The 12,435-nt window shown below is 35.6% G+C and overlaps 1 protein-coding gene across 1 annotated transcript; it reads right to left on the bottom strand.

Moving 5' to 3' along the window:
* Positions 1-1,658: 1,658 nt before the first annotated feature.
* LOC132062381 (F-box protein At3g07870-like) lies at positions 1,659-2,551 on the bottom strand. Its single transcript, XM_059454961.1, has 2 exons — positions 2,410-2,551; positions 1,659-2,293 (listed from the first exon to the last, which is right to left on the bottom strand). The coding sequence occupies exons 1-2, from the start codon at positions 2,549-2,551 to the stop codon at positions 1,659-1,661; spliced, it is 777 nt and encodes a 258-aa protein (XP_059310944.1).
* Positions 2,552-12,435: the final 9,884 nt, after the last annotated feature.

The raw sequence follows: 12,435 nt of genomic DNA, 5'->3' as shown, positions 1-12,435 counted from the left end.
ATCTGCTTACATGTTCAGTTTACGGTTTCAGACTTTAGTCTATTATTAGTTTTCAGACCTTAAATTGCTTACATAATTTCTGTGGATGTACTTTCTTCTTGTTATGTTTATCCCAGAAGGATCTGCTCCACCTTCTTAGGCGATAGCTTAGAGACTTTCTAGGAATCCTATCAGTGGTACTTAGTCTGTGAGGGCCTGCCTCCTTTTTTTCTTGGATGCATATATTGTTGATCATGTTCCAGACACTACAAGATAGGACTAGCTTTTGCATTTTTCCGCTTTTCTTCTCAGTGGGAATCAGACTCATAATCTACTTACATTGATTTAGTATTCCCAGATATGCCCCGAGGGCATATGTTCTTGGTAGTATTCTTTTAAAAGGTCATGACTCAGCTTAGTGAGTGATTATGGATTTTAAATTTTTGTATTCAGTACCACTTTTAGACGTGAATTATTTAGTTTTATTAATACATGGGCTATTTAGTTAAATCTACTTACATTGATTTAGTATTCCGAGATATGCCCGGAGGGCATATGTTCTTGTTAGTATTCTTTTAAAAGGTCATGACACAATTAGTGAGTGATTATAGATTTAAATTTTTTGTTTCCTGTTCTTAGTTTTAGACTTGAATTATTTAGTTTTATTAATATGTGGGCTATTTAGTTAAATCAAATAATTAAATCAAGTCTTACAATTAGTTAGATACAAGGGTTCGCTCGATGGTTTGTTAGAGTTGGGTACCAATTACATCCCAACCCCTGTTCCGGGGCGTGACAATTGAGGAGTCTATTAGTTGTGTAAAGTAAGATCGTGGTTAAATTAGTTAGACTTGTTAGTTTATTGTTTATGATTAACCATGGTCAATTATCTTAGTTACACTGTATAATAAATACTGCCGTAGTTAGGACTTTTTGTACCATTTTGATCATTATTGGAAAATACCAAAAAGTTAGCTCTCAATATTCAATATGCTCTCTCCCCTTCTTGATCTCTCTATATTAAATTTTTTCTTGTTTCATGTAGCTGGGTTGTTGCTATCACAAAATTTAATAAATCTTTATGTAATTTACTAAATATAAAATGTGCCGTTCTTATTAGACTGACTAAAAAGGACAAAGTATCTCATAAATTGAGTTGAAGGGAATAATTATGTAGAATACATGACCTGGCATGCAGAAAAGCTAGTATAAATAAAAGGACAATAAATACATCATTGTTGAAGACATTTTTTTAGCTACTAACTTACACACCAAGAACTTTCTTTCCTCTTTTTTGTCAAAAAAGTGAAAGTGAACATCTTGGATACTTTGCCTTCGCGGGGTGTCTTCCGCAGAAAAGTAATGTATACAAAGACAATCAAGTGCAAGGGAGTTATAAGGAGGCATTGAAGAACCAAAAGTCCAAATAGATCTCCAAAAAGATTCAGTGAAACAGTCACAACAGAAGAGGAACTGCTCAAAGGACTTGGTCCTTATCGAGGAACACTGGAGATTGTCGAAGAGGTATTTCATGCCAACTGGGAGAATTGGATTATTAACTCATTCCTATTGTTGGATACTCATTCAGATAATAAGAATTTGCAAAGGAATTTCTACATGAAATTGTCTAAAGTACTGATATGAATATAAATAAAATATATAATTAAATTAACACATTGCTAGATTTGGAGTATCCTCAGTTGACTTCCTCTGAAAACGTCCTTCATCGAAACAAAACTGGGATCATAGGCAAATGGAAAGAAATATCTATGCACCTCAAGTTTACTCCAACTATTATTCTTCAAGTTATAAGATATCAAACAGTGGTTGTTTAGATCTGATATCAAAAAGGTGTCTTGATCATCTTCTGATATTCCGATCATAGGTGGAGCAGATGAAAAACTATAATCTTTTAACCAAGTAGACGAAATAATGCAGGTTTTTGTCCATGACTCAGAAACTCCATTGTCTTTCATTCTCCGTACATCAATCTGAAATATATTCTCATTATAATCAACTATACAAAGACAATTTCCAACACTTGTTAGCCTTGTTTCTTTCTTTTGATTTTCCAGGGCAGAGGGCAAAAGGATTGTCCTGAACCTCTCTTCGTCGATGTCAAATCCAACTATAAGATCAGTACTAATCTGTGTTATTGTTTTAAGGATTGTGCATACATATTTGCCAACTATCCGGTGAAGAGTTCCACCAAGTGTAATTGCACAAGACCGAAAATAGTACTGGATGGAAGAAACATCCAAATTCCTCCACGTTTCATCATGTCCGAGAGTAAAGATCTCAGCTTTTGCTAGAGCTTCACAACCCACTCGTAGCTGAGTGACAATTCTGATGACTTTAAAGTGTCTAGTTGATGGACTATATCCAAAACCGTAGCCCAAGGTGCAAGTTCTTCATATGAACATCTATTACCTTTTGGGAGAACAACATACTGTTCTAGTATTGGATTATTAATGTAGAACAAATCATGATGAAGGGAAACTTCAGCTAAACAAAATAATCCTTTGGAAGAGCCTACTGGCAATAGCTCTTCTTTGGGAGATTTGTGTTTCATTGACACCAGAGTGCTTGGGTTATTGCACTGATCATGTTTTCCTTCGAATTCTAACAAATAAGGTGAACCAACACGACTAACAAGCTAACTTACATCCATAAGGGATATGTGAGTTAAGGATGTTCCCTCAGGATACGTATTACTACTAAAATGATCATCAGAAATAAGCTTGTACCAAGTTTTACAAACACACTTACATTGGACGATGGTCATGATTGGTATTCTTGCGAAGATATCCACCAGAATTCCAGAAGGAAGCTGAGAAGTGGAGTCCTGTACTACACAACTAGGAGTTTGGTTTATTGATTGATTGTTTCTATGGGATGATTCCATGATAAATCTTTCTTTTGTGAACTATAGATGTACTTTTCTGTGCATAGAAATGGAAATATTTAAACAGATAATGAGTTCTTAAAGCCAAAGCCTAAAGGGAACCTGTTTCTGTTTGTCATTGTCAACTAACTAAGTTTTTGATTATGTTGGGAAGGCCAGGAAGCTTAGTTTGGATGTTTCTGTTTGGCAGACATACTTGTCCCTTCCCATCTTAAATGTATCGATCAAGCTGTCATTAATCGATGTAGCATCCTAAGAATGTCCCTTGTAAAATTATGAGTGATCAGTTAGAATGGACTCATTCAAATGGAAAATACACGACTAGCAAATTTAGAAGCTAGTAAAATGTCAGAGAATTTCATAAAGAAAGCAGGTAAAAGCTGAATAATAAGGAATTCTGAAAGATAATTGAATTGAAGTTTGACTGGTTAGTTGTGTGATTTATTATATTATTTTAATCAATATATAAGATATCACATAGTAAAAGGAGAAGTTGTGCATTAATATGCTCAATCAACTATCTAATTGTGCTATAAATTGTCTCTAATATTTATCAAAGTGGTGTGTTGTGTGGTGTATTCGGCTGACTTCCATTATATTTCGATTGGCCATACTGCAGATCATGTTAGCCCATTCATTCGATGAAATTTCTAAATTATGTCTTCTTGTATTCTAGTGCTCATTTCACTCCATTTTTATTCAATACGGTTCTATATGAAAATGTGATAGTATTACATGCTTACGTGCATCACCACTTGATATGTGCGTTTGTTGTGATACTTACGTTCAATTCAGCATTTATTCATGCATTAATGTGATCACATTCTGACGGGAAAGCTAGTCGACTTCCCCTTGTGCGAGTGCCACAAGGGCCGCTTACATAAGCTGCGTGTTCATAGGGGCTATAGTTTGCTGGGGAGATAGACCGACACTCCTTCGTGCATGTTACTATATCTAACGTACGTAGGGCCACTATGTGTAACTCAACTTTTGTTACAATTTAGTTATCACCTTAAAGTTTCAAGTTTCGCTTAGTTCGATTAACCATTAAATGTTCTTAGTTACGCTGTATAATAAATACCGCCGTGGTTAGGACTTTTTTACGATTTTAGACTTTAGTCTATTGTTAATTTTCAGACCTTAAATTGCTTACATATTTTCTGTGGATGTACTTTCTTCTTGTTATGTTATCCCAAAAGGGTCCACTCCACCTTCTTAGGAGATAGCTTAAGAGACTTTCTAGGTATCCTATCGGTGGTACTTGGATACTCATTCAGATAATAAGAATTCCTCTTTTTTCTTGGATGCGAGTATATTGTTGATCACATTCCATATAAAACTGTTACAAGATAGGACTAGCTTTTGCATTTTTCCGCTTTTCTTCTCGGTGGGAATTCAAACTCATAATCTATTACATTGATTTAGTATTCCGAGATATGCCCCGAGGACATATGTTCTTGTTAGTGTTCATTTGAAAGGTCATGACTCAGCTCAGTGAGTGATTATGGATTTTAAATTTTTGTTTTTTGTACTCAGTTTTAGACATGAATTATTTAGTTTTATTAATATGTGGGCAATTCAGTTAAATCAAGTAATTCATTCAAGTTTTACATTTAGTTATATACAAGGGTTCGTTCGACGATTGGTTAGAATTGGGTACCAATTACGATCCAAGCCCCTAAAGGGAACCTGTTTCTGTTTGTCGTCAACTAACAAAGGCGTGACAATTGAGGAGTCTATTAGCTGTGTAAAGTAAGATCATGGTTAAATTAGTTAGACATGGTTAAATTAGTTAGAATTGTTAGTTTATTATTTATGATTAACCATGGTCAATTAGCAGCTACAGATTTCTTAGTTACGCTGTATAATAAATACTGCCGTGGTTAGGACTTTTTGTACCATTTTGATCATTATAGAAATACGACTTCCTCTTGTGTGAGTGTGCCACAAACCTCTATAGTTTTTATAGACCGACACTCCTTCGTGCAACTATATCTCATTGGGTCCAAAAATTTTTGGTTGTTATAGAGAATAGTTTTTATACACTTATAACGGCATTGCCATTTAAATACTATTTCGCTAAAAGATGCATAAAATCTAATTTTTAATTGCTAAAATCTAAACTTAATCACTCTTTGTATAATAAAGGAAAGTCTTTTAATGATGAAATATATATACTCATAGGATATTCTTTATCATAAATAGTGTATTAAAGGATCAAATATTTGGTCAAAATCTCTACACATATTATTGGTAATCATAGATATTCTATTTTTATAAAGATGATTAATTATTATATTACCAAAAAAGAAGATAGTTGTTATATGGGGGATAACTTTACAAAGTGCTACTATTATAAAGTTAGTTGTTGCTATTATACTCCCTCCGTCTCAATTTGTTTGACACTTTTCGCTTTTCGAGAGTTAAACTAGTTGAATCTTTGACCGTAATTTTTTCATGTCTTTTAAATAATTTAAATTATTAATTATGGTGACTTATAGTACTTTTTACGTAATTTTCAAATATGTAAATTTTATTTCAAAAAATTTAAAGATTCTATGTTCAAACACACGGTCAAAATTAAGAAGTTTGACTCTCGAAAAAGCGAAAAGTGTCAACCAAATTGGGACGGGAGTGGTAAAATGCTGTTATATAGAAATAAAATATAAAACAAAAAATCAGTTCCAAAAAAACTTGGCTATTATAGAATAAAGAGGTCCGACTGTATACCAAAATTAGGTCAGAATATTCACTATGCTCTCTCTCCTTCTTGATCTCTCGCTATTCAATTTTTTCTTGTTCATGTAGCTGGTTTGTCACGACCCAACCCGCCATGACTGTCACCCACCCTAACTCCTAGTGAGCGAACCAACACATAAGTCATCTATCCATTCAAGTCCATTTTTATATTAGCAAATTCAATCAGTTATTACTCATTCAAGCACAAGATAATCAGAATAAATCATGCCATAAAAATAATGAAGTAAATGGGGAAGTTCTAACTATTACAAATCCCCAAAATCCGAAACTCACCGTACAAGAACTCTAATCTAAAACATGTCTAAGGAATGAAATTTGTCTAACAATTAACCACAATGTCTGGAGTAGAAATAGACATCATAAAGGAAGATCTTCGGGCGGTCTGGCATGGATAGAAGCTCACCCTAAATCTGTCAGCAACGGCCTCAACGCTAGATATGAGGACGGGTAGCCGTCTCTGGATCACAATCTGCACTCAAAAGAATGCAGCATGGTAGTATTAGTACAAACACCATGTACTGGTAGATATCATAGGCCGACTAAGATTAATATCATGCATACATCATAAAATCAATAAAATAGACAAGCCAGCCAACAATATGAAATCAATAATCCAACAACAAGTCAACCAAGGATAAACACAAATCAAATCACCCAAATATCACGAATCACATCAGCGGAAACTACAAATGAGAACAAGTCCATCAACAATAACCTCATTCTCACTATACACACATGCTAACTGATGTCATTGCTCAGTAGTCATGACCTGCAGGGGACCCATGGTGTCCATGTACCACTCGTTTCGGATACTCATCGGACCCAAGCCATAAATCCTCCGCTTAGGAAAGAACCTCGGACGCGGTCCACATCAATGTATCACTCATTTCTGGAACGAACCTTGGACCACGAGCCCATAGTCTAGTTCACATCCTTATTTCGGTCAAGTGTGCCTTTTCATAATCTGTACATAATAGTATTTCTTGCCCTCTCATTATCAATGCTCAAGTCATCATTTTGTATCACAATTTTACCGAGAAGAACATATTAACTTCTCATACAACAACATCAATTGTAGGTTCAACACGATGAATTATGGCATGAAGCCCACACACAGTCAACAGTCACTCAATCAATTGCACATAGGGGTTCAACCACACACACATCATGCATGAAGACTAGACATGCTTTCTTCTATTGAATTCACAACACATACAATCAACCAATCAAAGTCTAACTCAAATAGACCGTAACCTACCTCAACCGTGACATCATTGAACAACGTGAATCACTCTTTCTGACTTTTCCTTCTGTAAAGCCTCGAATTGCTCAAAGTCTAGAAATTAGAATGCTCAATGAGTCACAAATACTCTCGTCACAAAATCAATGCAAGACACCCTTCCCTTTAGCCCCATTCCAATGGGTGAATAATTTCTAGGTGTAAACAGCCTAACAATGGCCTTAGTAACCACTAATCATCAATTTACTAAGGATACTTAATCAAAACATCAATTACAAGCAGTTTCCATGGTCAAGCTACCATTTTTATAAAACACTAAGTCTCAATTCACTTAGTTCATGGCTCTAAAGGTTCAATTCATGATTAAGAGGAGTTAACCCAAGCCATTAGATGATAAATAAGTGATAACAATCATAACCCATCAAGTATAAAAGGTTTATTAGGTTATAGGGTTACTATTACTAATTCACCATTGAAGACCCATAAAAGGGATGATAATCATGAAGATGATACGTAATGATTGAAAGGGATGGATGAGACTTACCTCTCAAGAATATTCTTGCCCTAGCTTGAAATTCATCCCAGGTGATTGTGGGAAGGCGTGTTGGATTTTTATGAATAAAGAATTCGGAACTAAGTGTTTAAAACCCGAATTCTATCCTTGTGACCCTACGGTGGTAAAAGGTCTCTCACTATAGCGCTGCCAAGTGCCCGTTATATCCGCTATGGCGGGCCATATCCCCTATAGCGACCTCGCCATAGCGGGCCATGGCCTAGCGACCACGTACAGCGATTCACCGCTTGCGGTGAGGGGTTGCGCCGCGGGTACCTACCCCTCAATGGTAATTTAAGTCACAATTTTTCCCAGTTTTCCACTCTATCACCCAACATTTCATCCAAAGCCTCACAAACTCAAACAAACCATGCACGTATACATAAAAACATCATACGAACCCACCTGGGGTCTCGGAATTCCCAACGGAGTTCTAATTTCCTACATCATCCCCCGATGGCTCAACACAATCAAACAAAATTCGCAACCAAGTCAAGTTTTTAGTTCTTAGACTTATACAACCGAGCTTCTATTAGCTCGTTCTACCCTTGGGAAGGTTCTATTTGGTGGGGGTGATCCTACATTTTCCATAACGATCGGAAGGGTCGTTACATGGTTGCTGCTATCACAAAATTTACAAAATCTTTATGCAATTTACTAAATATAAAATGTGTCGTTCTTTTTTAGACTAAAAAGGAAAAAATGTCACATAAATTGAGTTGAAGGGAATAATTAGGTAGAATACATGACTCGGCATGTAGAAAAGCTACTTAGTATAAGTAAAAGAAGGAAAATATACATATCATTGTTGAAGACAATTTCTTAGCTACTAAGTTACGCACCAAGAACTTTCTTCCTCTTTTGTCAAAAAAGTGGAAGTGAAGGTCTTGGATACTTTGCCTTCGCCGGGGTCTCTTCCGCACAAAAATAACGTATGCAAAGACAATTAAGTACAAGAAAGTTATAAGGAAGTCATTGAAGAACCATAAGTCTAAATAGATCTCCAAAAGATTCAGTGAAACAATCACAACAGAAGGGGAACTGGTCCTTATCAAGAAATACTAAAGACTGTCGAAATAATGCAGGTTTTTGTCCATGACTCAGAAACTCCATAGTTTTTCATTCTCCAGACATCAATCTGAAATATATACTCATTATAATCAGCTATAGAAAGACAATTTCCAACACTTGTTAGCCTCATTTCTTTCTTTTGATTTTCCAGGGCAGAGGGCAAAAGAATTTGTCCTGAACCTCTCTTCCTCGATGTCAAATCCAACTATAAGATCAGTACTAATATGTGTTATTGTTTTAAGGATTGTGCATTCATATTTGCCAACTATCCAGTTAAGAGTTCCACGAAGTGTAATTGCACTAGACCGAAAATAGTACTGGATGGAAGAAACATCCAAATTCCTCCATGTTTCATCGTGTCCGAGAGTAAAGATCTCAGCTTTTGCTAGAGCTTCACAACCTACTCGTAGCTGAGTGACAATTCTGATGACTTTAAAGTGCCTATTTGATGGACTATATCCAAAACTGTAGCCCATCGTGCAAGTTTCTTCATATGAACATCCATTAGCTTTTGGGAGAACAACATACTGTTCTAGTATTGGATTATTAATGTAGAACAAATCATGACGAAGGGAAAACTTCCACTAAACAAAATAATCCTTTGGAAGAGCCTACTGCTAACAGTTCTTCTATGGGAGATTTGATTTTCATTGACAACAGAGTGCTTGGATTATTGCACTCATGTACTTTTCCTTCGAATTCCAACAAATAAGGTGAACCAACACGACTAAGAAGATAACTTACATCCATAAGGGCTATGTGAGTAAAGGGTGTCTCCTCAGGATACATATTACTACTAAAATGATCATCAGAAATAAGCTTGTACCAAGTTTTACAAACACACTTACATTGGACGATGGCCTTGATTGGTAATCTTGCGAAGATGTCCGCCAGAATTCCAGAAGGAAGCTGAGAAGTGGAGTCCTGTACTACACAAGTTGGAATTTGGTTTGTCTCATGGTTTATTGATTGGTTGTTTCTATGGGATGATTCCATGATAAATATTCTTTCTTTTATGGACTATACTTTTTATGTGCATAGAAATGGAAATATTTAAAGAGATGATGAGTCCTCAAAGCCAAAGCCTAAAAGAAACCGGTTTCTATTTGTCATTGTCAACTAAAAAAGTTTTTGGTTTTTGTCTAAGGGAGGCCAGGAAGCTTAGTTTGGAATGTTTGACAAACATACTTGTCCCTTCTCATTTGGCCAAACTCATCGATAGACATCAGTGGTCATCCGATTCTTTCACTTGAACACCTCAACTAAACTTTGTTTCATTTAGACACCTGAGGTAGGATCCGACTGTGCTATTTAGACACTTTTTGCTGACTTGGCAACTTGCGTGATTTGCACACCAAACTGGCGAGTGAAGAGCCCAAAAAACAGATTTTTTTTTTAATTCTTTTTATTTCCTTCTTGTTCTTTATTTTTTTTTCTCTTTCTTCTCCATTTAATAAACCTTCCACCATTAACAAACCTTCCATCATTGCTATCTTGTTTACAGGAACAAATCAAGTCCGCCACCACCCTCTCTCTCCCTAAGCGTTTATACGACAAGAAAGATGATTTTTTTTTTGGATAAATCTATTTAATAAACAAAAGAAAAATAAAATCCCCAAGAAGATTTTTTTTTAAAAAAAAACTTGCCATTAATGGATTCTTTAGAATCCTTGAAGGTTTAAAAAGGGTTAATTGATTTGAGAAAATTTTGAAAAATTAATGTTGGATTGTCTTTGGGTCCTCATGGGGAATCTTTCGCTGAAGTTATAACAAATTTGAAGGAGTTTCTCTTGAAAATTTGGATTAAGATCGTGATTGTAACCAGAATAACATAAAGATGGTGAATAAAATAACTATTCATTTCAAAATTTTCAATGTGTCATTTTTTTTCTTTTTTCTTTTTGTTAATAAATCAAGTTTTTCTTTTTCTTTTTTAGAGTATTACTTTAATTTGTTATTAAATATTTTAAAATAGTTTTTTTTAATTAAAAAAGACACATGTCCTCATTTTATCGTCATTTGCCACGTCAGCAGCGAGTGTATTGCACACACTTCGTAAATTTGGATGATTCAGCAAAAAAATGTCTAAATGGCACAGTCGGACCCTACCTCAAATGTCTAAATGAAACAAAGTTTAATTGAGGTGTTCAAGTGAAAGAACTGGACGACCACAAGTGTCTATCGATGGGTTTGGTCATTCTCATTTTAAATGTATCAAGCTGTCATTAATCAAAGCAGCATCCTAAGAATATCATTTGTAAAATTATGAGTGAGTTAGAATGGACTCATTCAAATTGGAAATAAATTATATATACTACTATGTTTTCTGCACGTCGACATTTGAAACTTTTTATTTGAGTTTCAAACAAGTTGTCACTAAGTGGTTCATCATTTACAATTTACCAAGATTAAAATATAAGAAAATGCCTGTAGCTAAGTTGTAATTGTTTAAGATTAATCAATATCATTTCAGTATATATATATATATATATATATACACACTCATGTCACTATCCAAAATTGATAGCCGTGATGGCGCCTAATTCCCAATCAATAAGCAAGTCAACACCCCAAACCATTACAATTCAATTAAATAAATTTAGCAGAAATTAATGATATTATCGAAATATCCAATACAAAGTCTATATATGCGGAGACAACAAGACCTCCCATGATTTGTGTCATAAGTACAAGAGCCACTATAATACGATACAAGTCTGAATACAGAAATGCACGATCGGAAATTCGGAAATACACATTCTAATACGTTAGAATATGTAACAATAAAGGATAAAGTGAAAGTTGTCATGAACAGCCATGCACCACCACGATCTCTAATCAACAAGCCTCGACTCAATACGTTCTCACATGTGGGTCCACTGTATTCGAATCGAATATGCACCACAAAAGAGTGCAGCAAGTGTGGTATGAGCACGAAACCACATTTTCCTAGCAAATCTCATAGACCGACAACGAAGAAGTAGTGACAGGATTTTGTAAGAAAACCATCTTTTAATCTTACAAGTCTGCATTACACCCAACAGTCAAGTTTCACCGAAATAAGGATAATCAAATGCCAAATAATGTCCAACAATCAATTAAGCACATAATTAGGTAAGAATAGAGGATGTAATACAATGCAATGCTCTGCAATGATAAGCCTCAAGTACCAAATCCTCTTAAACAAGATATACATTTAAACTCCCCGCAATCTTTGGGAGTTCGTGACTCATGATGGACTCGCGAGGTCCATATACCGGCATGGACAATTCCATGTGCCCGTGTGGATGATCTCAATGCACTATCAAACAATCCTTGGCACAGACGATCTCCACGTGCTCGACCTTTACTCATATCCCATCTCATACCAATTTATATGCATGATAATATCAGCAGAATAAGGGAATGGCAATGCATCTCAAATTAACCAAATACAAAGCATAATATGCAATCACCTTGGCTATCACAAGTATACGGGTTAAATGATGAGACAACACACTATAAGCAAATAAGTTTATCTAATATCACTTAATGCCCATATGCTTGGCATTCTCGGATTACTATTCATAACTACACAAGATCATAATTTCCCATTCATAACACCTGTACTCATAGCAATGTCCGTCACACCACGGGGACGACCCTCCCCCCCCCCCCCCCCCCAACAAAACCCCCTCTTTCCACCTTACCCATGAATTCCGTTTATCTTTAATTAGCAAAAATGCCCCTCGACGAAGTCTAGAAATCTTAACATACCTCGAAAGCCGAGCAAACATGCCATGAACCTCAAAAATCACCTTTCCTTTCCTCAAAGCCTCGGATCTTTCCTAGTCTATCAAATACATAATTTACATAAGTATACGAGTCCGTAGACACCCATATTGCTATACTTTGATTGGAAACGCACAAAGGTAACCTCGAGCCCCC

Source organism: Lycium ferocissimum, chromosome 7, assembly GCF_029784015.1.
Source record: "Lycium ferocissimum isolate CSIRO_LF1 chromosome 7, AGI_CSIRO_Lferr_CH_V1, whole genome shotgun sequence".
NCBI lineage: Eukaryota > Viridiplantae > Streptophyta > Magnoliopsida > Solanales > Solanaceae > Lycium > Lycium ferocissimum.
The sequence above is the reverse complement of the archived record's forward strand: the minus strand, read 5'-3'. Positions and strand labels throughout refer to the sequence as shown.

Bases quoted from the DNA above. Each gene is read 5' to 3' on its own strand.
- LOC132062381 (XM_059454961.1), bottom strand. From the start codon at position 2,551: ATGAAACACAAATCTCCCAAAGAAGAGCTATTGCCAGTAGGCTCTTCC. The intron at 2,294-2,409 runs GTAATAGATGTT...TGGGTTGTGAAG, and splicing joins GTATGTTGTTCTCCCAAAAG to CTCTAGCAAAAGCTGAGATC.